A 23686-nucleotide genomic window follows, 5' to 3' on the forward strand; every position below is an offset into this window, starting at 1 on the left:
CCTGCTCCTGCCGAGGGAGGATGTCCCCTGCACATTACGGCAGGGGTGGGGGGGCAGGGAGCACTCCCTTTCTGGGAGGATAGGACCACAATGGGACCACAGCAAGGTACATCCCCCGCAGAGGACAGTGCTCAGCTCACAGCTAGGCGACATTAACACAAGGCTGTTCCCAGGGTGGGAACGTGGGCATTCAAGCCGGACTCCTCGGGTTCCAGCTCCAGTTCCAACACTTACCAACCTACATCTTCAGGATTTACCTCTCCAGGCCTCATCTCCTCATCTGTAACGTGGAGATGGGGACTTCCCTGGTGGTGTAGTGGTTAAGAAGCCACCTTCCAATGCTGTAGATGTGGGTTTGATCCCTGATTGGGGAGCTAAGATCCCACACAAGGTGGGGCAAAGAGCCCATGTGCTGCAACAGGGATCACACTATGCTGCAGTCAGCACCGGAAGCAGCCAAATTAATAAATGTTTTTTTAAATAAATAAAATGGAGATAATAATCTCTTCTTGTGGGACAGCCAGGCAAGATCAGTGGTAAAGCCCCAGCATACAGCAGGTGCTCATTAAATAGCCTTGATTCTCATCCCCTGTCCTCACTTCTCGTCTTGTAAGAGATCTTTTCGCCCAGCAGAGCTTTCCCCAGGCTTCCTGGCACAGGTGCATGTAGACACTTTGCACACACAAGGTAAAGACACCTTGTTTAATCTTCCCATCACCCTTTGCAGTCAATCGAGTCATTACTCCCATTTCACAGATAAGGAAACTAAGGCGGAGAGGTTCTGTCACAAGCCCCAGGCCTCACAGATGGCAGTGGCCAGTCTAGAGTCAGGTCTTTCAGCAACTTGACCCCCTCACCTCACACCGCCCCCCAGGACACTGTGTTAAGGCTTTTACACTCTCTCGCTGTGCCTCTTACTATAAACTTCAAATAAACTATATGGAAGTAGAATCAACAAGAAAGGAAGGAGGGCTGGAGGAATAAAGGAAGTGGGTTAGAAAGGGAGGGAAGGAGGAAGGAGAGAAGGAAAAGGGAAAGGGATAAGTTGATGAGTTTGTTTAAATTTTTTTTTTTTTTTTTGGTGCACATGGGTTTTCTTTATTTGCAGCGAGCAGGGCCGACTCTTTGTTGCAATGTGCAGGCTTCTCATTGCCATGGCTTCTCTTGTTGCAGTACACAGTCTCGAGGTGAGCGGGCCTTGGTAGTTGTGGCTCTCGGGCTTCCTTGACCATGGCATGTGAGATCTTTCCAGACCAGGGATTGAATCCGGGGCCCCTGAATTGGCAGGCAGATTCTTTTTTTTTCCAGGTTCACAATTTATTGTACAAATTGAATATCACATGATGAGTTGACATTAGCTTCTTCAGGCATGGGAACTTAACAGATAATGTACAGTTCAGAATCTGTTTATGTTGCTTCCACAGTTGGAGTTTTTTTAGACCTTAACTTGAAGCATAAGACTATTAAAGCAATACTTCTGTATGTGGCCAGCACACAATTCATTCTCCCTGTGAGAGTGTAAGAGTTGAAATATTTTTTGATACCAGTGAAATGGAACTGGGCATCAGCTTCTGGACCTGCCATGATTTCAATCTTTCAAAAGGTTCAAACTCCATGGCCTGTGTCCTTCACCATGCGCTGAGGCCCCTTAATCCCTCTGGCAGCGGCAGCGGCAGGCAGATTCTTAACCACTGGACCACCCAGGAAGTCCCAATGAGTTGTTTTTTGGTTTTGTTTTTTTAACAGACCTCCGTGGGGTTGGAAGTCGGGTGTTTCCGTTAACCTTGGGTGAAGGGAGGAACCAGCAGGGAGGTTCTTTGGGGCAGGAGATGATCTGCTTCAGACACAGATGCTGCTTACACAGATGTTTTTACTTTGTAAAAAATTCATCATTCTGTGTGCTGATTTGTGCTCTTTATATAGAAAAATTATTATAATAAACACCTTTTAAATGAATATGATAATATGTAAATTTTATTATATATGAATACCATAACAAAACTGCTTTTTTTTTAATACAGTGTACCAAAAGCTATGACAAACCTAGACAGCATATTAAAAAACAGAGACATCGCTTTGGCTGACAAAGGTCCATATAGTCAAAGCTATGATTTTTCCAGTAGTCATGTATGAATGTGAGAGTTGGACTATAAAGAAAGCTGAGCACTGAAGAATTGATGCTTTTGAACTGTGGTGTTGGAGAAGACTCTTGAGAGTCCCTTGGATGGCAAGGAGATCAAACCAGTCCATCCTAAAGGAAATCAGTCCTGAATATTCATGGGAAGGGCTGATGCTGAAGCTCCTATACTTAGGCCACCTGATTCGAAGAGCTGACTCACTGGAAAAGACTCTGATAGTGGGAAAGGATTGAAGGCAGGAGGAGGAGGCAACAGAGGATGAGATGGTTAGATGGCATCACCGACTCAATGGACATGAGTCTGAGCAACCTCTGGGAGATGGTAAAAGACAGGGAAGCCTGGCGAGCAGCAGTCCATGGGGTTGCAAAGAGTCCATGGGGTTGCAAAGAGTCAGACACGACTTAGCGACTGAACAACAACATAACTTAAAGAGACAGTCCTGACGTCGCTTAGCGACGCATAATATAGACCAAGCATGATAAGACTGAGACAGAGCCAGAGAAGCTCGTGGTTGGCCCTGGGATGAGTCCATCACGGATGCTTCTCAGAAGTGGGGTGTCCTGTGCAAGTGGGCTGTGGGAGAGGGGCAGGAGATAGGGGGTGCCCGTCTCACCATACACACTGGGCCACATCACTTCCCCTCTCCGAGCCTCCCTTATTTTTGTCAGGAACAAGGTGAGGAAGGGGAGGAAGGGGTGAGCAACCTAAGGGGCCTGGCCCAGGCAAAGGCTTAGAGGAAAGGAGTGAGGAGCCCCAGGCATGAGGAACAGACTGGAGCTGCCCTGAGCTCAAGGACGGGATCAGGGTGCTTAGATCTGGGGAGGATGCAGAAAAATCTCCCAAAAATCCTGCACAGAAAAGTATCATTGCAACTGACACACAACTAACAAGATCATGATGATCTCTTTCGTGGGGTTACTGTTACTGTCGTCACTACTGTTCTCAGGGAAGCAGTGGGGTGAAGTACAGCTTTTCCCAAAGTGAGTTCCAAGGAATGCTTCTCCCACAAGTTTCTTCCTGACAAACTATCTCACAGAGAAGAAGTTCATACTAACTCTGCTCTCCTCTTAGAGCTTCCCAAGGCACACCAGCATAATAAAGGCTCTGAGAAGTCCCGAAGCAAATAATCTCTAACTTTTTGAAAACAGCCTTCCCTAAACAGAGTTAATCATGGAACACTTTTTTTACATAATGATTATTGACATCCCCCCCACCCCCCAGGAACTGAATCTCTGTGGATTACAACCTGAGGGGCAAGGGGGAATAGAAAGGGCATACACTCCAAAATAGGTCAGACAAAGCTCCATGTCAGCCTGTTTCATGTGGCCTTGGGGGATTTGGTTTGCTCCTCTGTGCCTCAGCTTCCCCAGCTGCTAACTGGAGCAATCTCAAAATGTAGTGGTTAGGTTTAAATTAAATGTGGCACGTAATGGAATTCCCTGGCAGTCCAGTGGTTAGGACTTGGTGCTGTCGACGCTGGAGCCCAGGTTCAGTCTGTGGTGGGGACATGAAGATCCTGCAAGCCATGTGGTGCAGTCAAAAGACAAAACAAAAAAATGTGTCACATAAGAGATGCTCAACAAATGTATGTCCACCCATTTTACAGATGAGCAAACTTGCCCAAGAGTACAGAAGCAAGGAGCAGTAGCCATGGGGTGCCCAACCTAGGTCTTCTGTTTGGGGAGGTAGCCACGAACCTCTGCCTGGTATTGATACGTGGGGCAAATGAGGTCCCTTTAGCTGAGGAGTCCTGCTCTGAAGCAAAAAGGATACAGGATTAGTTCCTGACAGGACAGCACAGGACAAGCCCCAGATCATCTGAGCCTGAGTCATGACTCCACCACTTACAAGCTCTGTGACCTTGGGAAGGTCACTTCACTGCTCTGGTTTCTGCATCTGTAAAGTAGAGATTAAAACAGTACCCTCTCCATAGGGTTGTTCTGAGGCAGAAATGAGGTAAAGTGCTTAAAATAGAGATTGATATACAGATCTTTGAGACATGAGCTATTATTTTAATTTTTTAATTTTTATGTATTTATTTGGCTGTGCCGGATCTTAGTTTGCAGCAGGTGGGTTTAGATCCCTGACCAGGGATCAAACCCAGGCCCCCTTCTTTGAGAGCCTAGAGTCTTAGTCACTGAAGCACCAGGGAAGTCCCGAGCTATTGTTTTTTTATTACTCTTACTGTTCATTGCTGGGCTGCAACTCATTTGACAGAAGGAGGGGAGAATTTTTTCTCCCAAGGGATCCTGAAAAGCAGGGATGGCAGTCCCCTCTCTGCCAGGACCCCTCTTCTGTGTCTGTCCTCCCCCAGATCCCAGCCACGCCTGGGCCCCTTCCTGTCCCTGCAGAGATCTCACCCTGGATGCCCACCCTCGTGGGGCTGCAATGCCAGGGGGGACCTGTGATGTGCGGGCCCTCACAGGCTTCATCTCGCTACAGTTACTGTGACCCCACCCTCACCCAGCTCCTGTGTGAACAGTGGACTCGACCTCTCCAATCACCGTCACGTCCGTGGCACCTCTGAGATGAACAACATGAGTCTTGCATCCAGTTTGTCAGTGGAGAAACTTAGCCACACAGCACAAGGAAGACACCCCCTGGAGCCCAACTGGAGGGCCATGAACCTAGATTTCCCGACCTCCAAGCCCTGGGTTTTCCTCCTGTACATTGAGGTAAACCAAACCCTACCTTTCCAGGTGGCGCTAGTGGTAAAGAATCCACCTGCCAATACAGGAGACCCAAGAGACACAGGTTCGATCCCTGGGTCGGAAAGATCCCCTGGAGGAGGCCATGGCAACCCATTCCTGCATTCTTACCTGGAGAATCCCAAGGACAGAGGAGCCTGGTGGGCTACAATCCATGGGGTCACAAAGAGTCAGACACACACACACAGACTTACTCTGAGTTGTAAGTTTGTCCCCTTACCAAAGAGGCCCTGCGTGCTAACAGGTGAAGCCCAGGGAGACAGTGAGCTGTGTCGTTTAATTGTCCTTGGCCTCAAGGCGCCCCCGCCCCTTTCTCTGCACACCCTCCAAAGCACCTGCCACTCCCCCGTTTCAGGCCTCCCAGGACCACGCTCCCAAGCAGCGAATCACACTGTCTTCTGGACTGTGAAGGCCACAGAGGCCTGGGCCTGCGCCACCTTTGACCCCATAGATAGAGCTGAGCTATGGGTACAGACAATCACGTTCCAGCCTAATGAGCCTCCTGGTCTCCCCAGCACAGAGTTCAAAGACCAGCTCTAGGGTTAGAGGCCCAGGGTTAGGGCCAGAGTCACCCCTTCTGCTCTCTTTCTCCCTCATGTGTGCTAAGTCACTTCAGTCGTGTCCGACTCTTTGTGACCCCATGGACTGTAGCCCGCCAGGCTCCTCTGTCCGTGGGATTCCTCAGGCAAGAATCCTGGAGTGGGTTGCATGTCCTCCTCCAGGGGACCTTCTCGACCCAGGGATCCAACCTGTGTCTCTTATGTCTCCTCCATTGGCAGGTGGGTTCTTTACTGCTAGCGCCACCATATATATGTGTGTATATATATATACGCAATACACACATGCACACACATTCATAAGACAAAGTGACATTTATTTGAATCTTCTTTTCCCATCTCCCACTCCCTCCCAGAGCTCATTCAAGGTGCCTCAACCTCCCCTGAAGCCCTCACCGAACCAGCCCCTGTGGGTGCCTATCTCTCCTTGCTCTCCCCTCTGCCTTTTATCCTTCTATCCTATCCAGCCAGGAGGGGCACTCTGTCTTTTCTGAAGGAAGATATTCTAAGGTTTCTGGGCTTCTTTCAACTTTCTTTCCAATCCACTATGCCCACCCAAGCTATTGAGGCACAAACAGGGCTAAACACAGAAATTTCCGTAGGGACAGAGGAAAGGTAAGGTCTGGGGACCCTTGAGTGTAAACTTTTGGAAAGCCTGTAATAAATAGGTAGATGTTATTACCAGGCACATCAACACACAATTACTGCCAGTCACAGTTTGCGCCCCAGGGAGCTTCCAGTCAAGTTGAGGAAGTAACCTGAAACAATTAGACAACATTGAAAAATCTGACCTGCCTGTAACAGACAGGCTGCTGTGGGCTGGATGTTTGTTCCCCACCAAATTCATATGCCGAAGTTCTAATGTCCAGTGTGATGGGGTTTGGAGATGAGGACTTTGGGAAGTAATTAGATTTAATAAAGTCAGGAGGGTGGGGCCCCGTGGTGGAATTAGTGCCTTGTAAAAAGAGAAAGAGGCCAGAGCTCTTCCTCCCTTTCTGTCCACCACATGAAGACCCCAAAGAGAAGGCAGCCATCTGCAGCCAGGAACGGGGACCCTCCAGGGAACCAAAAGAGCCAGTGCCTTGACCTTGGACTTCCCAGAACTAGGCAAAATAGATTCCTGTTGTTTAAACCACCCAGTCTATAATGATTTGTTATGGCAGCTCAAGCTGACTAATATACATGCCTTCTGAGAATTCCCTGGTAGTCCAGTGGTTAAGACTCTGCGCTTTCACTGCAAGGGCCCTGGTTCAACCTCTGGTGAGGCCACAAAGCATGGCCAAAAAAAAGAAAAAGGAAAAGATACATGCTTTCTGAAAGAAGTGGTCAGGAAAGGGGTTCCAGAGTGGGAAAGGCTTGAGCTGAGCCTACAAAGAAAGAAACGAGTCAGCCTTGACCAGGGGGCAAGAGAGGGCATTCCTGCAGGGCACTCTGAGTTTGCACAGGTGCAGATAAGAAGAGGCACAAGAACTGACCAATCAGGAGATGAGAAGTTGAGAGTCGTCGAGGCTGGAGAGGCAGGCTGGGATCACATCACAGCGGGGCTTGAGAGCAGGCTGGGAGTCAGAGCTGTGGACCCTGGATCATGGGTCCACGATAGGGCCACGATGGCTTTGGGGCACAGGAATGAAGCAGTCAAATCTCAGTTACAGGAAGCTAACAGGTGGCCAGGAGAAAAAGGTGGCGGAAGGAGAATTCTGGGGTGAGGAGCCAGGGAGAAAGGCTGCAGAGGTCCAAGCGGGGGATACTGGAAAACCGGCCAAGGGCAGGAGCGGTGGGGCTGGAAGGAAGGGCTGGGTTCAGATATTGATAGCAACCAGATGGGTGGGGTGGGGGGAAGGGAGAGAGACGCCTGCTTCTAGCGAAGGCCGCTTCCCCAGCCCGCATCTCTTACTGCCCCTGCCCACCCCCTTCCCACCCCAGTCAATCCCACTCAGATGTCCTCTGCCTTTTCCCAACCTTGACTGCCTAATGTATCCAGGCCTGTGTGCTCCTCCACCCTCCATCCTTCTCTCTGGGGACCCCAGACTCTGATCCACGGCTTCTCTCCTCACCAAAGCCCCCACATACTCTTTCCTGCCCTTGAAATACCAGGGAATTGTTGCTGGTCAAGCGCTGCTCTCAGGAAGGAATCACCTGTGAAACATTTAGCACAATGTGGGATACACAGTAAGTACCCAATAAACACTGATTCATTTTTACATAACAGGTCTAGGACTTCCCTGGTGGTCCTAGTGGTTAAGACTCTGCCTCTTGCCTAGAAAATCCCATGGACGGAGGTGGTCCTAGTGGTTAAGACTCTGCCTCTTGCCTAGAAAATCCCATGGACGGAGGAGCCTGATGCAGGCTATTGTCCATGGGGTTGCAAAGAGTCGGAGATGACTGAGTGACTTCACTTCACTTCACTTCACTTCTCAATGCAGAGGGCGAAATTTTGATCCCTGGTCGGGAAACTAAGGTCCCTCCCATGCTCCAGGGTGCTGTCCAAAATTGACCACTGGGGCTTCCCTGGCTGCTCAGTGATGAAGAACCCACCTGTCAATGCTGGGGACACAGGTTCCATCCCTGATCTGGGAGGATCCCATGTGCCACGGAGCAGCTAAGCCTGTGCACCACAACTACTGAGGCTGCGCTCCAGAGCCCGGGAGCTGCAACCACTGAAGCCTGTGCCCTGGAGACTGTGCTCCTCGGTGAGAAAAGCCTTCATCACTGGAGAGTAGCCCCCTCTCTGCAGCTAGAGAAAAGCCCATGCAACGACAAAGACCCAGCACAGCCAAAAACATATATAAATTAAAATTTTTTTTAATTAAATATATATATGAAACAGATCCTGTGCCGAACACTAGGGAGGCCAGACACTTATACTTTAAGGAGGGGCCCCTGCTTCCAGAGTTAACCAGATATGCAAATGAAGGCCATTTGAATTGCAGAAGACAACAGAAATAGAAGACACCTCCATACCCTCAGGGCAACCCCATCTTGTGGGGGGGAGGTTTTCAGGGGCTCAGTCTCTGCCTTTCAAAAGCTTAGAGTCTAAAGGAAGAAACACAGACACCCACCCTCTCACCCCCACCTTCCCAACCCCCCCACCCCATCCGCAATCCCACCCCCACCCCCACCATCCACCCCCCAGGAGCTTCCTTTCTGCTGGACACATTGGACTTTGCACGACGAGGGCTCCCCGCCTGGGCTGTCCTTTCTGTCTCAGCACTTGGAGAAGCACTTGTCTCTTTTTTTTTAAATATATATATTTTTTAATTTCAGCTGCACCAGGCCTTAATTGCAGCACAAGAGATCCCTGTTGCTGCATGCAGGATCTCTAATTGCAGCAACTGAACTCCTAATTGCGGCGTGTGGAATCTAGTTCCCTGACCCGGGATCAGACCCCGGCCTCCTGCTTTGGGAGGGCAGAGCTTTAATGGTTGGGCCACCAGGGGAGCCCCAAGAAGCCCGTTGTCTTCTTTCGTTTATCATCTCCTCTGAGAAGCCTTCCTGGGTCCCCATCTGACACAGGAGGGCTCCCATCCTTGATGTTCCCGGAGCGCTTTGCTTCCTCATGCATCAGATCATTCACACTCTGCACCAAAGGAGACTTGTGTGTGTGTGTGTGTGTGTGTGTGTGTGTGGTGTGGTGTGTATGTGTGTTTGGTAGTCTGTCTCCAGATCACCTGCCCATGGCCCACAAACCCCCACACCTGTGAAGGCGGAGGTCAGGGCTGCTCCACAGTAAGCATCTTGGCACACAGCTGATGTTGAACAAGTGAACACATGGATGGACTAGCTGAAGGTGAGAGAGACAGGCTGGAGACCTTGGTCTGCTGGAGAAGATGGACACTGGGTCAAGCCGCAGCCCTCTGACACAGACCTAGGATGATGATAACTTCCCAGGGGCCTCTGAGAAAATGCGGGCACCAAGAGCATCCCTGCCTGCCCTCGTGACCCACTCTAGATAATCAATAGCAGTGCCCTCTGTCCCCGGGCCTGGCTGTCTTCCCCACCTGGGCAACACGCCCTGGAAAAACCACCACAAATAAAACATACGTCCATTGCCAGACAAAAGAGCAGGAGCGTATGACCAGAAAAATCACAGTGTGTCCCAGTGCCCTCTGGAAGCAAATCGGGGCTTTGCCCATCCCTGGGATGGGTCACACAAGCAGACCAAGAGCAGCGTATATCTTCAAAACAAGCTGGACCAGTCAAGGTCGAGGACCCAGAGGACAGAGAGCGGGCTCTGCTCCCTTCCTCCTAAAGCTGTTTAGGAGGGTTCTCCCCAGAGCCCCGAGAGCAGCCCGTAGCAGTGCTGAATTCAAGATCTTGTGTGACCTTGGATAAGACATTTGGCCTCTTTGAGCCTCAGCTTCCTCATCCAGAAAATGGGTATGATGACAGGTCGGCCGAGGGCTGTAGCAAGAATAAATACGAGCTTGCATGGGGCAGAGCTTTGGAAAGGGCACGAAAAAGAGGCTTGGACCCTCTGGATTGTTTTACTGTTCCTATTATCAGAGCACAACAGCAAACTCAAACCAGGACCCCGAGGCCAGTGCTGCGACCCCGCCAAGGGGCCCCCGGCATCTGCTCTGAGCCAAATTTTCTGAAACGAGGTCCAACCAAGGCAGAGAACAACTGGGGAGAGGAGAGAGAGAGAAGAGCGCGTGTGTGCAAGTGTGTGTGTGTGTGTGTGAGTGTGGATGCACAGGAGTGTGCGTGTGCCCTGGGGTAGGGTGGGGAGGGGATGGAGGGGAGAAGGGGAGAATTGAGAAGAAAAGAAGAAAAGCACAGGGAAGAGAAGGACTGAGGTATTCGGTTACATGATCTAAATTCTAATCAAACATCATTTAAAGCATGTTTTATTTCAGCCTCGGGAGAGCCGGTCCCTCCTGGCTGCTCACCATGGCAACGGGCCGCTCATTTCAGAAGTGTCATGCCACATTATCGTCCTGCCGCCTCACACGCTCTCGCCGCCTGACAACTTCGCTCTGCCCCTTGCGACAACCATCCCCGCTCAGCCGGTTTATTTTTGGTGTCAGCCGGCCCCCCTCCCCTGCCTCCCCCTCATCATCAGTGGATTGAAAGACAACCTCAGCCCTCCAGCCGGTGAGCATCGCGGCCTGTTTGGTGATAAGAGATAATTTGAGGAGATATTTGCTTACATGTGTATGAACAATTTGCTGCATTAAGACAATTCCACCTGGTGAGTGGATGGGGATGGGGGCGGGTGGCCAGTGCTCAAACTGACAACACCCCAGCAAGAGGAGGGGGTGGGCACCCCTCATTTCTCGAGGCCCCCCCAAACTGGGAGCCCTGGGAGATTTCCCTCGGGTGGCCTTCCCCAGCATCATCACTCACTGTGTGACCTTGTGCAGGTTGCTCCCCTTCTCTGAGCTTCCCTGGCCTTATCTGTCAAAGGGTGGGGCTAGAATCTGGGATCCCTGCTAAGGACCAGGGTCGGGGAGCAGGGGGCCGAGGACCCAGAAAGAGGACAGACCCCTGGTCTGGTCTCCACTATGAAGCTTGACGAAGGGGAAAGAGGTTAGCCTGACACTGCCCACCTCCATCCAGGGGACAAATGCAGAAATGGGGGCAGGGGGGTTCCTGAAGTGACCCAGGATCAGACCCTGTCCTGGGAAGGGCCTTTCTGGGACCCCCTTCTTTGCTCTTCACAGAACAAGAAACACCTTTTCATCACATTCACACACACAGGCTCCCCATGTGTCTCCCCTAGATCAAGGGCCACCTGGAGGGAAAGGCAGACTCAGAAGAAGCTGGGAGAAAGATGTGTACCCTGAGACCCCAGTTTAGAAGATAAGACCTTGGCCCGAAAATAATGGGCTGAAAGGCAATGTGGCCCCACCCAATGCCTCCACCCACCAAACATCAAGAATAATAATGGTGTGTGTGTGTTAGTCACTCAGTCATGTCTGACTCTTTGTGACCCCATGGACTGTAGCCTGCCAGGATCCTCTGTCCTTGGGATTCTCCAGGCAATAATACCGGAGTACGGAGTATGTATCCATTCCCTTCTCCAGGGGATCTTCCCAACTCAGGGATCGAACCTGGGTCTCCTGCATTGCAGGCAGATTCTTTACAGTCTGAGCCATCAAGGAAGCCCTAATATTAGCAGACCTATGGCTGATTCACGCTGATGTATGGCAGGAACCTACACACTAATGTAAAGCAATTATCTCCAATTAAAAATAAAACAAACAAACAAACAAAAGAATAATAAAGAAGCTACGTGTAGTGAGGGCTTCCAGGGGCCAGGCCCTATGCTGAGGTTATAAGGGTTTGGAGACCCCTCTCCACCTGCTGTGTCCTCCTGCCCCACCCCCATAGGGGAGGACGCAGGTCTAGGAGAGCTTGTTGGCCCAGGGGAGCGCCTGCCTCTATTTACTCATCTGTCAGATGGCGTTAATATAGTTCCTACTGCACACGGCGGCTGTCAGGATTAAGAGAAGGCTTAGCACAGTTTGAGGCACATAGTCAGTGTTCAGTGATGACGGCTATTTGAAGTCATCATAGGAACTGGGGTCTGAGGAACCAGGGCTTTCTGAAAATGGGCCTCACTTCCCCAAAGCCTCAGCCTGTGTGCACCTGGGTCCCATGGCTGGTTTTGCTCCCACCAGGGCCCCGTCCTAGAAAGGATGAACCCCTGGGATGCCTACACCTGCCCCCCGGCCCCATGGAATTTCTCTAGTAGGGGTCTTCGGCCTCTCCAGGAGTAATTCAGACCATGGAAGGTAATCTCTCTCCCACCATCCGGGGCACCTTCCTCTGGAACCTGAGGATCCACAGCCACCCCGACCCCCAACCCAGGGACCCTCTTCTGTCTGCCCAGGGTTCAGTGAAACTGTCAGCTGAGAACTCTGACCTCCACCTCCCACACCTGACTACTCTCTGCCCTGACCTGCGGTCCCACCCAGACTCTGTAGGAGAACTGGCCCAAGGAAAACCACATGCGGGAGGTGAATGCCAGCCTCCTTTCCCATTGAGTGCTGCGTCATCTCCCCAAGGCCTCTGCAGTCCCCTTCCCAGTGAAAGAGAGCGGCCACAGAAGCATCTCTCTAGGGTCAACGGGACTCAGGTCCAATCCCAGCTCCACCAACCTCTCAGTAGTGGAGTTTTAGATCGGGGCCCAGCCTCAGTGTTCATATCTATAAAATGGGGATAACAATATGTATTACGTAGGGTTGCTGGTATGATGAAAGGTATACTGAACACTTAGTAGGCATCCAAGAAAAAGCAGCTGTTATGAATAAAAACCACCAAAGCTGCCCCAAGTAGAGCCAGGGAACTGTTTCTTTCCACCCTCTGGGGGTCTCTCTGGCCCAGCCCTGGTGCCCTGGGCTTATTCCTCCCCTCACCCCCCCACCTCCTCCTGACTCTGCTTCTCTCTGCGACTTGAGCCTGGGAAATGATGCTGGGGCAGGGCAGGGCAGGGGGCAGTCTGCAATGTCATGCCCCTACTCCAACAAGGCACACATGCCCCAGCCTGGGCCTCTTTTTCTCAGCAAAATAACAAATATGAATCAAATTACTCATCTCAACACTCCACTCACATGTGCTTGGCTCAGAACTGTGGGAGAGATACAGGGGTCTCCAGGAAGGAAGCTTTGCCCAAAGGAGGGAGGGGTAGATGGGTCAAAAAGAAGGGTTATCAAATCACAGCCACATTTCTGTATTTTTTTTAATAAGACGTGTTAGTGAAAGTGTTAGTCACTTCAGTCATGTCCAACTCTTTGCGACCCCATGGACTGTAGCCCGCCAGGCTCCTCTGTCCATGGGGTTTCCCAGGCAAGAATACTGGAGTGGGTTGCCATGCCCTCCTCCAGGAGATCTTCCTGACCCAGAGATCCAACCGGGTCTCCAGCATTTCAGGTGGATTCCTGTCTCAGCCACCTGGGAACATGAAGAGCAGGAATTATTTTCATGATTATTTTCATGTATTATTTTCAAAGCAGCAGGAGGTTGCTAGATGCCGACATTTCCTGCACCCACAAGCTCCCCCACACCCAGTACCCAGATCCCAGAGCTCTTGGAGGCAACCTGCTAGGGGTTTAGGGGGCTGAACACAGGCTGGGGGTCCCGCAGACCTAGTCCCTCCCTGCTCATCCCTCCCCAGATGCAGGGTCTGCAGCAGGTCACTTAACCTCCTGAGCCTCTGTTTCATCTGCACTATGAGCAGAAGGCCGACCCGACCTCAGGACCGCTGTGAAGAGTTAAGGTGCCTCCCGCACCCCGTCCTGACCAGCAGAGGGTCCCTCGGGTCCTGGGGCTGCGGGCCTTCGCCTCTGATTCTCCCCTGAAGCAGCTTCGGGCCCCAGATCGCTTGACTTCCCCAGATAGGAACAGATCAGAAAGAGATGCTGGGCGTCCGGCTTCCCTCCTCTGGCGCGGCTGCGGCCGCAGGGCCTCAGGGATTCAGCCGGGATCTCGGCGGATGCCCGCGACAGGCGGCCCACCCCCGCAACCCCCACCCCCGGGGCCTTGGGGGAAGGGAAGGGGCGGGCGCCTCCCGCTCACCTTCTGACGGTGAAATGTGGCCATTTACCTTCACGCTTCAATGCCAGCCCCTAAATCACTGTCTCCGCGCCCGCGCTCAAGGTTGCTCCCCGAGCCGGCCGCCAACAAAGCCGCCGCCGCCGCCGCCCGAGACCCGGGCGCCGAGCATCCCCACCCCACCCCGCCTCGACCCCCGCGGCCGCGAAGACCGGGAAGGGCCCGCTCCCCGCCTCGTCCGCTGCGCCCCCGCCGCCTTCCTCTTTCCCTCTGTCTCTGTCTCTCCATTTTTTTGTCCCAAGGCCGTATCTCCGGGACGAGGCATCCAGAGGCTCGCGGTCCAAACTCACCAAGAAACCTCAAGTTCACTCCCCTATGGTAAATGGACGGAGTGAGGAACACCGGCGTGAGTGAAGGAGGCTCTTACTGTTTGGCTACTTTATGCTTGGGTCCCTCTGCCCCGGGAGTCCCCGACTGCAGAGTTTGTGATGCAGGGACGGCCTCGCGAGTGTCACTGATAACCCCCGCGTGCGCATCTCACCAGCCGCAAACACTTCCCCCATCCCTGTGGCTCTGCTGTGACATGGCTTCATTAGCCCTGCTCCCTTCCTTCCCCTCCCGGATCTTTCTTTCCTGTGCTCCGGGATCTCCATCTGTCTTCCGTGCAAAGAGACAAGGGAGGCGGGAGACGGAAGAGAGCCCAAGTCCTGGGCACACAGGACACGGGGTTGGGGGGGGGGGGGCGCAGTTTGGAAAACGGGGAGTTGTTGGCGCAGGGAACCAGGACGGTGGCGAGGTCTCCGTCCTCGCCAAGGCCTGAAGTTTCCCCACCTGCCGGTCCCGGGAGAGGTCAGCCCAGGGGGAAACGCGGACGGAGGGAAGGAGCAGCGGGGGAGGTGACGACCCGTCCCCACCCCACCCCCGCCCCGCTAGGCCCCGCCCTAACCCGGAAGTGAGGCGCCGGGCGCACCGGGCCTGGGGTTCTGCCCTTGGGCTCCGAGCTCTCTGCAGTGTCCATCCGCTCTGCCTCGAATCTGACTCATTTGCACCCTTTTTCTTTTTTCTCTGTGTGGATCGGTTAGACTGGCGTCTCATCTGACTGACAGAGACTGTGCTTTCTCGTCAGACCAGAGGCACCCTCCGCCACCGCCAGGGCAGAGGCTGTATTCCTCCCCACCCCCCACTCCCCGCCCCGCATTAGTTTGCTTGCTCCCCAGAATAGGGGAGCCTCCTTCATTTGCCTGAGAGGTTTCCTTTGGCAGGGGATCTGTCCCCCCATCAGATTCGGAGCTCCCCAGAATAGAGGCTTCTGCCCCCTACCATCAGACTAAGAACTCCCCCAGGTCAAGGGAGTCTCTCCTCTCCAGACTGGGAGTCCCCATCCCTCCCACCCAACCCCCCAAGATCCTGCTGACCACAGCTGAGCTCACGTTCAAAAGCCCTGGGTCCTCCCTAGTTCTCAGGCACTGAGGCTCTAGGATGCTCTAGTCTTCAAGGATAGATTCAAACCCAGCTTCATTGTGGTTTTGTTCTGTGACCTTGAACAAGTCACATGACCTCTGGGGCGCAGACTGCAAGTACTCAGGGTCTTGTGAGGCTTCAAGGAGACAGTATTTGGTTAAAGGGCCAAGGCCAGGGTCTGGCATACAGCAGGTGTTCAATAAATGCTGTCTCTTTTCCCCTCCCTGAGCTGAGAAGTACATCTAAAGCCAGCTCAGCCTGAGAGGACAGAGAGGAACTAGAGTTGGAAAAGAGTGCCCACAACACACACACACACACACACACACACACACACACAATCCCATCAAGCAACTGGGTAGTGGCCTCCTTCTTTAGGGGATGGGGCGGTGGCAAGGAGTTAAATGTATTAAGCAATTTACAATTAATATAGAAGTCATTCCAGAGATAGCTACTAGAAAGAGTACAACAGGGCAATTAACCCACTAATACACTAGGCTATTACATCGCTATGTCTCTTATTTTAGCCCGAGGTGATTTGAAACGCATTGGATTAAAGGATATTACAGGAGATAGCATGAAAAATAGCTTAATGTAATGAGCCATCCCGTGATGTCTGCTATTAAAGATGATTTGCAGTTGAAAACTACAACATACAGTAGTTCAGCTATTTGAGGACCGAGGGGGTGGGGGTGGGGCAGTGCTATTAACCCTTCCCTCCTTCCAGCTGCCCCTACCCCCACCAGGCCCTCTACTACCTTCATGCCAAGATTATCAAGTGCATCTTATTAGGCTACAATGGCTTCATTGGGAGATTGGAGACTGGGGCCTGAGGTTGATAAAGAACCAATAATCTGCTAATAACCTTTAAAAAATAGATTCCCCCAGGGAGCTGTACTAATGGGCTGAGGCTGGGGAGGGAGGCTGATTGGCAACTGGGTAGCTAATGTGGAAAAGGGTGCGGGGATCAGGGTGGGGGGAGGCTTCCCTAGGCAGGGCCAAGATCAACATGAACCCCAGCCCTGGCTCCCCTGACTGAGGGGGCAGGGAGGTGCATGGGTATGGACTGTTTGCTGCTTAGAAGGTGTGCCCAGGTGTACATGTGTGAATAAGTGCAACATACAAAAATAATTTTTATTCTATTTAGCAGATCTTTGTGTGATGCATTACAGCTTTTAAAGGGTATTTCACATGCATTAGTTCTCCAGAGTTGACAAGCATCCAGCAAGGCAGATGGTAGTAGACCTTCAGTGGACAAAGATATGTGAATCAGAGAGAGCAAGTAACTTACCGAAAGTTAATTCAGCCAATTGTGTCATAAAACAGGGATCAACAAGAGGTTTTCTTGTTTCAAAGCCTGTGCTTAAAGCCAGGCCAGTTTAGCTTATGAACATTCTACCCGCCTCCTCCAAGGTCACAAAGGTCTCTTATGTTTCCTTCTTCTTCTTCTAAATGTATTTATTTATTGGCTCTGCTGGGTCTTCACTGCTACGTGCAGATTTTCTCTCCTTGTGGTGAGTGGGGACTACTCTCTAGTTGTGGAGCACAGGCTCTAGGGAGCCTTGGTCGTTGCGGTGTATGAGCTCTATAGTCATGACCCCCAGGCTTTGTTGCCCCACGGCATGTGGGATCTTCCAGGACAGGGATCGAACCCGTGTTCCCTACAATGGCACCAGACCACCAGGGAAAGTTCCTTCTCTTATGTTTTCTTCCAGAAGTTTTATTGTTTCCACATCTTACATTGAGGTCATTGATCGATTTTGAATTAACTTCTCAGTATGATCTGAGGTAAGAGTTGATGTTCATTTCTTTCAGTTGGACCATGAGTGTGTTTGCACATCCATGTGTGTGGATAGGTGTGTCTGGAGTGGAGTACACACACATGTGCTGGCTGCCACACAGAGAAAGCTGCCTAATCTGAGGGCACACATGTAGAAGCTAAAGTGAAAGTGAAAGTTGCTCAGTCATGTCCAGTGCTTTGTGACCCCATGGACTGTAGCCTGCCAGTCTCCTCTGTCCATGGAATTCTCCAGGCCAGAATACTGGAGTGGGTTGCCATTCCCTTCTCCAGGGGGTCTTCCCAACCCAGGGATCAAACCCAGGTCTCCTGCTTGCAGGAGGATTCTTTACCAACTGAGCCACCAGGGAAGCCCAAGGCAGACACATATAGAGACACGCTGAAGGTCAAGGATACGTGAGCACAATGGGCAGGAGAAGCCAGCAGGTACCCCAGAGAGGCTGAGACACAGGCCTGTTTAGGGGAGCATCATGTGAGTATGTGCTGGCGTATGGCTGTGCCTGCCTGTCACTGTACCTGTGTTGGTAAATGGGTGTCCTCAGGCATAGATCAGACTATGTGTATGCTCACAGCTGTGGGTGTCACTTAGCATATGTGTGTGGTCAGCATTTGTGGGCATGTCATTGTTGTAGCTGAATCTGTTTGTGTGTGTGTGGGTGTGTATGTGTGTGTGTGTGTATGAGGTTGTTGGCATGTCTGGCATTGTGTGTCTGTGTGTGTACCCCATTGTGCATATGTGCTGTTGTGTGTGTGCGTGTATGTTTGTGCATGCACACCACTGTGTGTGTGTGCTGGTGTGTCTGTGTATGCCCACCATTTTGCATGTGTGCCAGTGTGTCTGTGTGAAAGCATCATTGTACATGTGTGCTGGTGTGTCTGTATGCATGCATCATCATGTGTGTGTGCTGGTGTGTCTACATGCACCATTGTGCATGTGTGCTGGTGTGTCTGCATGCACCATTGTGCATGTGTGCTGGTGTGTCTGTGCGTGCACACATTGTGCATGTGTGCTGGTGTGTCTGTGAGTGCACATAATTGTGCATCTGCGCTGGTGTGTCTGTGGGCGCGCATGATTGTACATCTGTGCTGATGTGTCTGCATGCACCATTGTGTGTGCATGCTGCTGTGTCTGTGGGCATGCACCATTTTACATGTGTGTTAGTGTGTCTGTGTGAAAGCATCATTGTACATGTGTGCTGCTGTGTATATGCATGCATCATCATGCATGTGTGCTCGTGTGTCTGCACACACCATTGTGTGTGCATGCTGCTGTGTCTGTGAGCACGCACCATTGTGCGTGTGTGCTGGTGTCTGTGTGTGCACACCATTGTGCGTGTGTGCTGGTGTGTCTGTGTGCACACCATTGTGCGTGTGTGCTGGTACCCCTGTCTGTGTGTGCACGTCACTGTGCCCATGTGTTGCTGTCTGCACGTCCCCTGGCGCTGCCACCTCCAACAGCTGCGAGGCCAGCCGGGAACAGCCCCCGTACCCCCTCCCTGCTGTCTTTTATCATCATTTGCCACGAAAGGGAGCCCAGGAGGACGGTGATAAATAAGGGCCACTTAAAATATGAGACGACCACTCTGACTTTGGGGAATATTTCTTCTGTGGAGCAGCTGGTGCCGCCTCTGTCCTTGTGGAAAGGGGTCCCAGGGGCGGCAGCCCCTGCCTGGCTTCCTCGAGCTCCTTCCTCTCTACTCCCTCCCCCTCCCCTGCCCTCCTGGCTCTGGTCTTGGAGGGCTTGGGAGGGTTTGGGAGGCCTGGGAAGGGAGTGGAGGGAATGCACCCCAAGGCCAGTGCCCCAGTGCCATCAAGTCAGGATAGGCCTCAGCTTGCCCTTCCTCGATGCTCTGTGGAAGACTGGGTGTCAGGTGAGAGGGGATGGGGGAGTACACGGCCTCCATCTTGTGGGGTTCCCCTTCTAACTCCCTTTCCTTTCTAAGCTCAAGTGAGGGGACAATTGAGGGGCTCCAGAGAGCTGAGACATATGGAGAAACAGATGTGGACACACTACCCAGTCACATAATTTTCAGCACCTACTATGCGCCAAGCCCGAAGAGAAAGACACAATAGACACATATCCCATGTAGAGAGAACCATGAACACACACACAATACTTGCTACATAAAGACACAAGCAGGTGTGCAGAAAGACTTGTATGTAAGACTTGTTCTGGGAAGACATGAGTTCTAGGAAGAGGAGAAGGAGGAGAAAAGACTCGAAGAAGCCCAAGAAGGAAAGAAATATTTAAAAATACAAAAACATGGATGTAAAGGATGTACAACTGCACCAGGATAGAGGTGGCCCCTAGGTGGGAGGGAGAGGCAGGGCTAGGGGTAGAGGACCGCCCTGTATGGGAGTGTAGGTTGTTGACTGCCCAAAGGGCAGGCAACAGCTAAAGTCCAGCCTGTGCTCTACTGACCAAGCCACACCCTGCTATGAGGCTGTGGTTCACAGAGGGCACTCTCCACCAGTCTTGCCCTGTACCCACAGGAAGGCTGTACCCTCTGGAAGGCTGGGCCCTCCCAGAGCAGTCACATTTTCCTAATTCTTACAGAGACGCCTCTTGGACCAGCCAGGCCCTGAGAGGTGGGGCTCCTTCAACTGTGTCTAGGAGACACAGTTTTTGCTTTAAAAAAAAAAAAAAGACAGACCTCCCTGGTGGTCCAGTGGTTTAGAGTCCACGCTCTAATGTGAGGGACATGGGTTCAATCCCTGGTCGGGGAGCTGGGATCCCACATACGTCAGGGCAACTAAGCCCCCGCCACAACTACTGAGCCCACGACTCACAACCAAAGAGAGGCATGTGCGCTGCAACAGAAGATCTTGCATGCCACATCGAGGGCCTGGCACGGCCAAATCAATAAAAAGAAGCTTAGAAGAGTAATTTTAAAACAATAGAAAGATGAAGGAAAGTAGACACTGAGACAGAGGAGAAAAAGGAAATGAAGGGAAAGAAGGGAAGGAAGGAAGAAAGAAGAGGAAGAAGAGGGGCCTCAAACCACAGAGCTTTTCTAATCAAAGAACTTGTCACTGTCACTCTGCTAGTTGAGATGCCAGGACTAATCTGGGCCCGCCAGCATCCAGGGCTGGGGGTGAGGGGTGAATTAGAACTAACAGGTCACACACACACACACACACGCGCGCACACACACACACACACACACACACACACACGTCTCCCTTGCCCACCCTGTCTCCCTTCTCAGCCTATGCCAGGTGGCCAGGGACCTGTCACATCTCATTTCCTTCTCCTAGACCCAGTGATGGGAGCTGTGGAGAGGTGGGGGGAACCCCCCTGAGCTGACCTTTTCTCCTTCAATTTCCCTCCCAAGCTCCTCAGCCGTCAGCCACGGGTCTGCTGATACCCTCAGATTCCATAGCCCCCCGACATGCAGAGCATGTCACCCCCCATCGGGGGCCGTCCGGGACGAGATGGGACAGTGCAGAGCTAGCTTCCTTTATCAGGGGCTTTCAATTCCCGAGCTCCCCCAGGTGGGCACTCTCGAGTCTACCCACAGCCCCCCACCACCACCCAGAGCTTCAGATCTTTAATCCCCACCCCACAGCACCCCCCAACAACACCGTCCCCCCACCAAGCCTCCCAAACATTCTCCAAGGCCCTGGAACACCTTTCCAGTCTGCCCCCTCTATGGACGGGAAAGTGGAGGAGAGCTGACCTTTACTGAGTACCCACTGGGGGCCAGGGACCCTGAGCCCCAACTGTACCATTTGATGCTCACAAGAACCCTTTGAGATGAGCTTTTATTCAGAATATCCAGTTTATAGATGGGAAAGCCTCGCAGCTTCCCCAGGAAGCAGGAAAATCAACCCTGGTCTCTCGACTTAAATCCTGCTCTTTCCACTACAGCATCAGAGTCTTCTGGAAATCTCTTTCTCCTCAGTCTTCTCAGTCTGATCATTGAGGGCCTACCCCATGCCAGGCACTGGGTTAAACAAACTACTGCATTATCTCATTCAACCCTACCCTCACCCATAAGGAGCAGCTATTAGTATGCCCATTCCACAGATGAGGAAATCGAGGCTCAGAGCAGCTGAGCAACTCACACGAGGTTACGCAGCATGGGAATGGCGGGGCCAGGACACAAACTGGGTGTCTCCTGACACCCAATGAACACACTTTGCCCAGTGTGATGAAAACACGGATCCTGCCACTACTGCCTGCAGCCCAGAGCTGGCAGCAGGACTCCCAGGGCAGGCCCCTCCACTCCCCAGGGCCAGCAGAGGGAGATGCAAGAGTTGGGGGCGGGGGACAGGGTGCCTGGGCCTCGGCAGACAAAGAGGAAGGCGGGATCAGGGTTGAGCGCTAAGCATCCTCTATCTTCCCAGGAGCGCCGGCCCCATTGTCCCCACAAGTGCCCTCAGATTGTCAGAGCCAGAGCCTCATCTGGCCCTCAGAATATATGGCCACAGAATAATATGACGGCAGGGGGAGGAGAGGTGGGAGGCTGGGCCAGAGGGGCAAATGAAGAAGGATCCACACAGCCCCCAGAAGAAAACTTAATAGTCTGGGGGCTCCCTTGGGTCCTTCTCATTAAAAAAAAAAAAATCTCTATTTAAATGCAAATTTGTGCTGAAGCTGGGATGGGTTGGCGGGAGGCAGAGAAGTATCCAGACGCTGATACAGACCCGCCATTGAACCTTCTCCCCAAGCTTACCTCGCAGTCTGGGGCCCTGTGCCCAGAAGTTAGCTTCATCCCCAAAGGTCACACCCTCCCCACTCCCCAGGAAAGCCTGGTTCAGCTTAATCCCTCACCACCTCGCTGTCTTGTCTTTGTGTCTGTCTGTCACACACACACACTACCTCTAAGATATAAATAGAAATATGTGGAGCACAAGGAATTATACCCAATATCTTATAATAACATACAATGGAACATAATCTACAAAAAAAACTGAAATCACTATGCTGTACTCCTGAAACTAAACAGTACTGTATATCAATCATACTTCAATTTAAAAAAGAAAGAAAGAAATGTGTCATTGGAGGAAGGGTGGCAAGCTGTAAGCCTAGATTACAGTTTTCTCCCTAAACCCAGGAAAGCGGGGATCCTCACCCTACATCCCTCTTCCACACACTTTCCTCCAAGGAAAGAATTTCAGTTTGAAAAGCAGCAGCAGAACTTAAGACACTCATATCTAGTTGTGGTCCAACCCTCTACACCTCCTACACTGTGCTGAGTTGCTGAGTCCTGTCCGACTCTGCAACACCATGGACTGTAACCCACCGGGCTCCTCTGTCCTTGGGGATTCTCCTGGCAAGAATACTGGAGCGGGTTGCCATGCCCTCCTCCAGAGGATCTTTCCAACCCAGGGATCGAACCAGTATCTTCTGTGTCTCCTGCATTGCAGGTGGATTCTTTACCATCTGAGCTATCAAGGAAGCCCCTACGTCTCCTACCCCTCCCCAAACTAGAAAACCTTGAATCCCTCTCTCTCTCTCTCTCTCACACACACACACACACACACACACCAGGTTTCCAACTAGACAACAGAAGACAAACCCAGCCCTCAAATCCAATTCTTGTGGGAAACACAGTCACGGGATGGGGGATGGAGGTTGGCAGCTGGGACCCCCACTTACCCAGCACCCACATCCTGGCCCTGTCCCCCTCCCACAGAGAGGAAGATCCCTCTGCTCCCCCAGCGTCAGCAAACCCTTCATCCTGAGCTCCATCCCCACCCCCACCTCTCCAAGCCCATTACCTCCGGGGGATAATTATGTGGATGATTCGCTGGCCCTGGAGGGCTCTTCAGCAGTAGGCATTAACTCCGGATGAGAGGAGGGTTGCCCCTGGCTACCACCCTGCTCTCCCCTCTTCCTCCCCACTAACCAATGAGGGTGTTAATTTAGGAGATAAGGAGATGCTATGTAACTCCATCTAGAACACATTTACCTGCCCCTAAACTTTCTTTTTCATTTCCATTTCTGGCTTTATCAGGGGAAACTGAGTCAAAAGCCTCGTCCCAAGATAGACACAGGGGTAGAGACTCCCCCACACTGCCTATGGGCCCCGCCTCCTCCTTCCTGCTTCTCCCCCTCTGCCGCCCCACCAGGTCCCCCACCCAGGCAGATCTTTGCTGCTCCACGTTGGCTAGGATGAGCTGTCCTTGCCCGATACTGCATGGAGGTGGCTCAGAGAAAGGTTTGGGATTGGGGTGGGGCATCCAGCAGACCCATTAAAGCTTCCCAGCCAGACCCAAATTTCAGGCTTGTCTGCTCAAGCCCTTGACAGTCAGCTGTTGAGAAGAGAGGACAGCCAAGGTCAGTTCAGAAAGAAAGTGAAAGTGTTAGTCGCTCAGTCGTGTCTGACTCTTTGCGACTACATGGACTGTAGCTTGCCCGCCAGGCTCCACTGTCCATGGGATTCTCCAGGCAAGAATCCTGGAGTGGGTAGCCATGCCCTCCTCCAGGGGATCTCCCCAACCCAGGGATCAAACCCATGTTTCTTATACCTCCTGCACTGACTGGCGTGTTCTTCACCATCTGAGCCACCAGGGAAGCCCCTG

The 23686-nt window shown here is 52.1% G+C and overlaps 1 protein-coding gene across 1 annotated transcript; it reads right to left on the bottom strand.

Annotated features, from left to right (window-relative positions):
* Positions 1-1295: 1295 nt before the first annotated feature.
* Positions 1296-1619, bottom strand: LOC122450021 (ATP synthase membrane subunit K, mitochondrial-like). Its single transcript, XM_043482157.1, has one exon. The coding sequence runs from the start codon at positions 1582-1584 to the stop codon at positions 1408-1410; it is 177 nt and encodes a 58-aa protein (XP_043338092.1). The 5' UTR covers positions 1585-1619; the 3' UTR covers positions 1296-1407.
* Between the last annotated feature and the right edge of the window lie 22067 nt (positions 1620-23686).

This window comes from Cervus canadensis, chromosome 1 (genome assembly GCF_019320065.1).
Source record: "Cervus canadensis isolate Bull #8, Minnesota chromosome 1, ASM1932006v1, whole genome shotgun sequence".
In the NCBI taxonomy this organism is placed as follows: domain Eukaryota; kingdom Metazoa; phylum Chordata; class Mammalia; order Artiodactyla; family Cervidae; genus Cervus; species Cervus canadensis.

Coding starts and splice junctions, on each gene's coding strand:
- LOC122450021 (XM_043482157.1), bottom strand. CDS start 1,584: ATGGCAGGTCCAGAAGCTGATGCCCAGTTCCATTTCACTGGTATCAAA.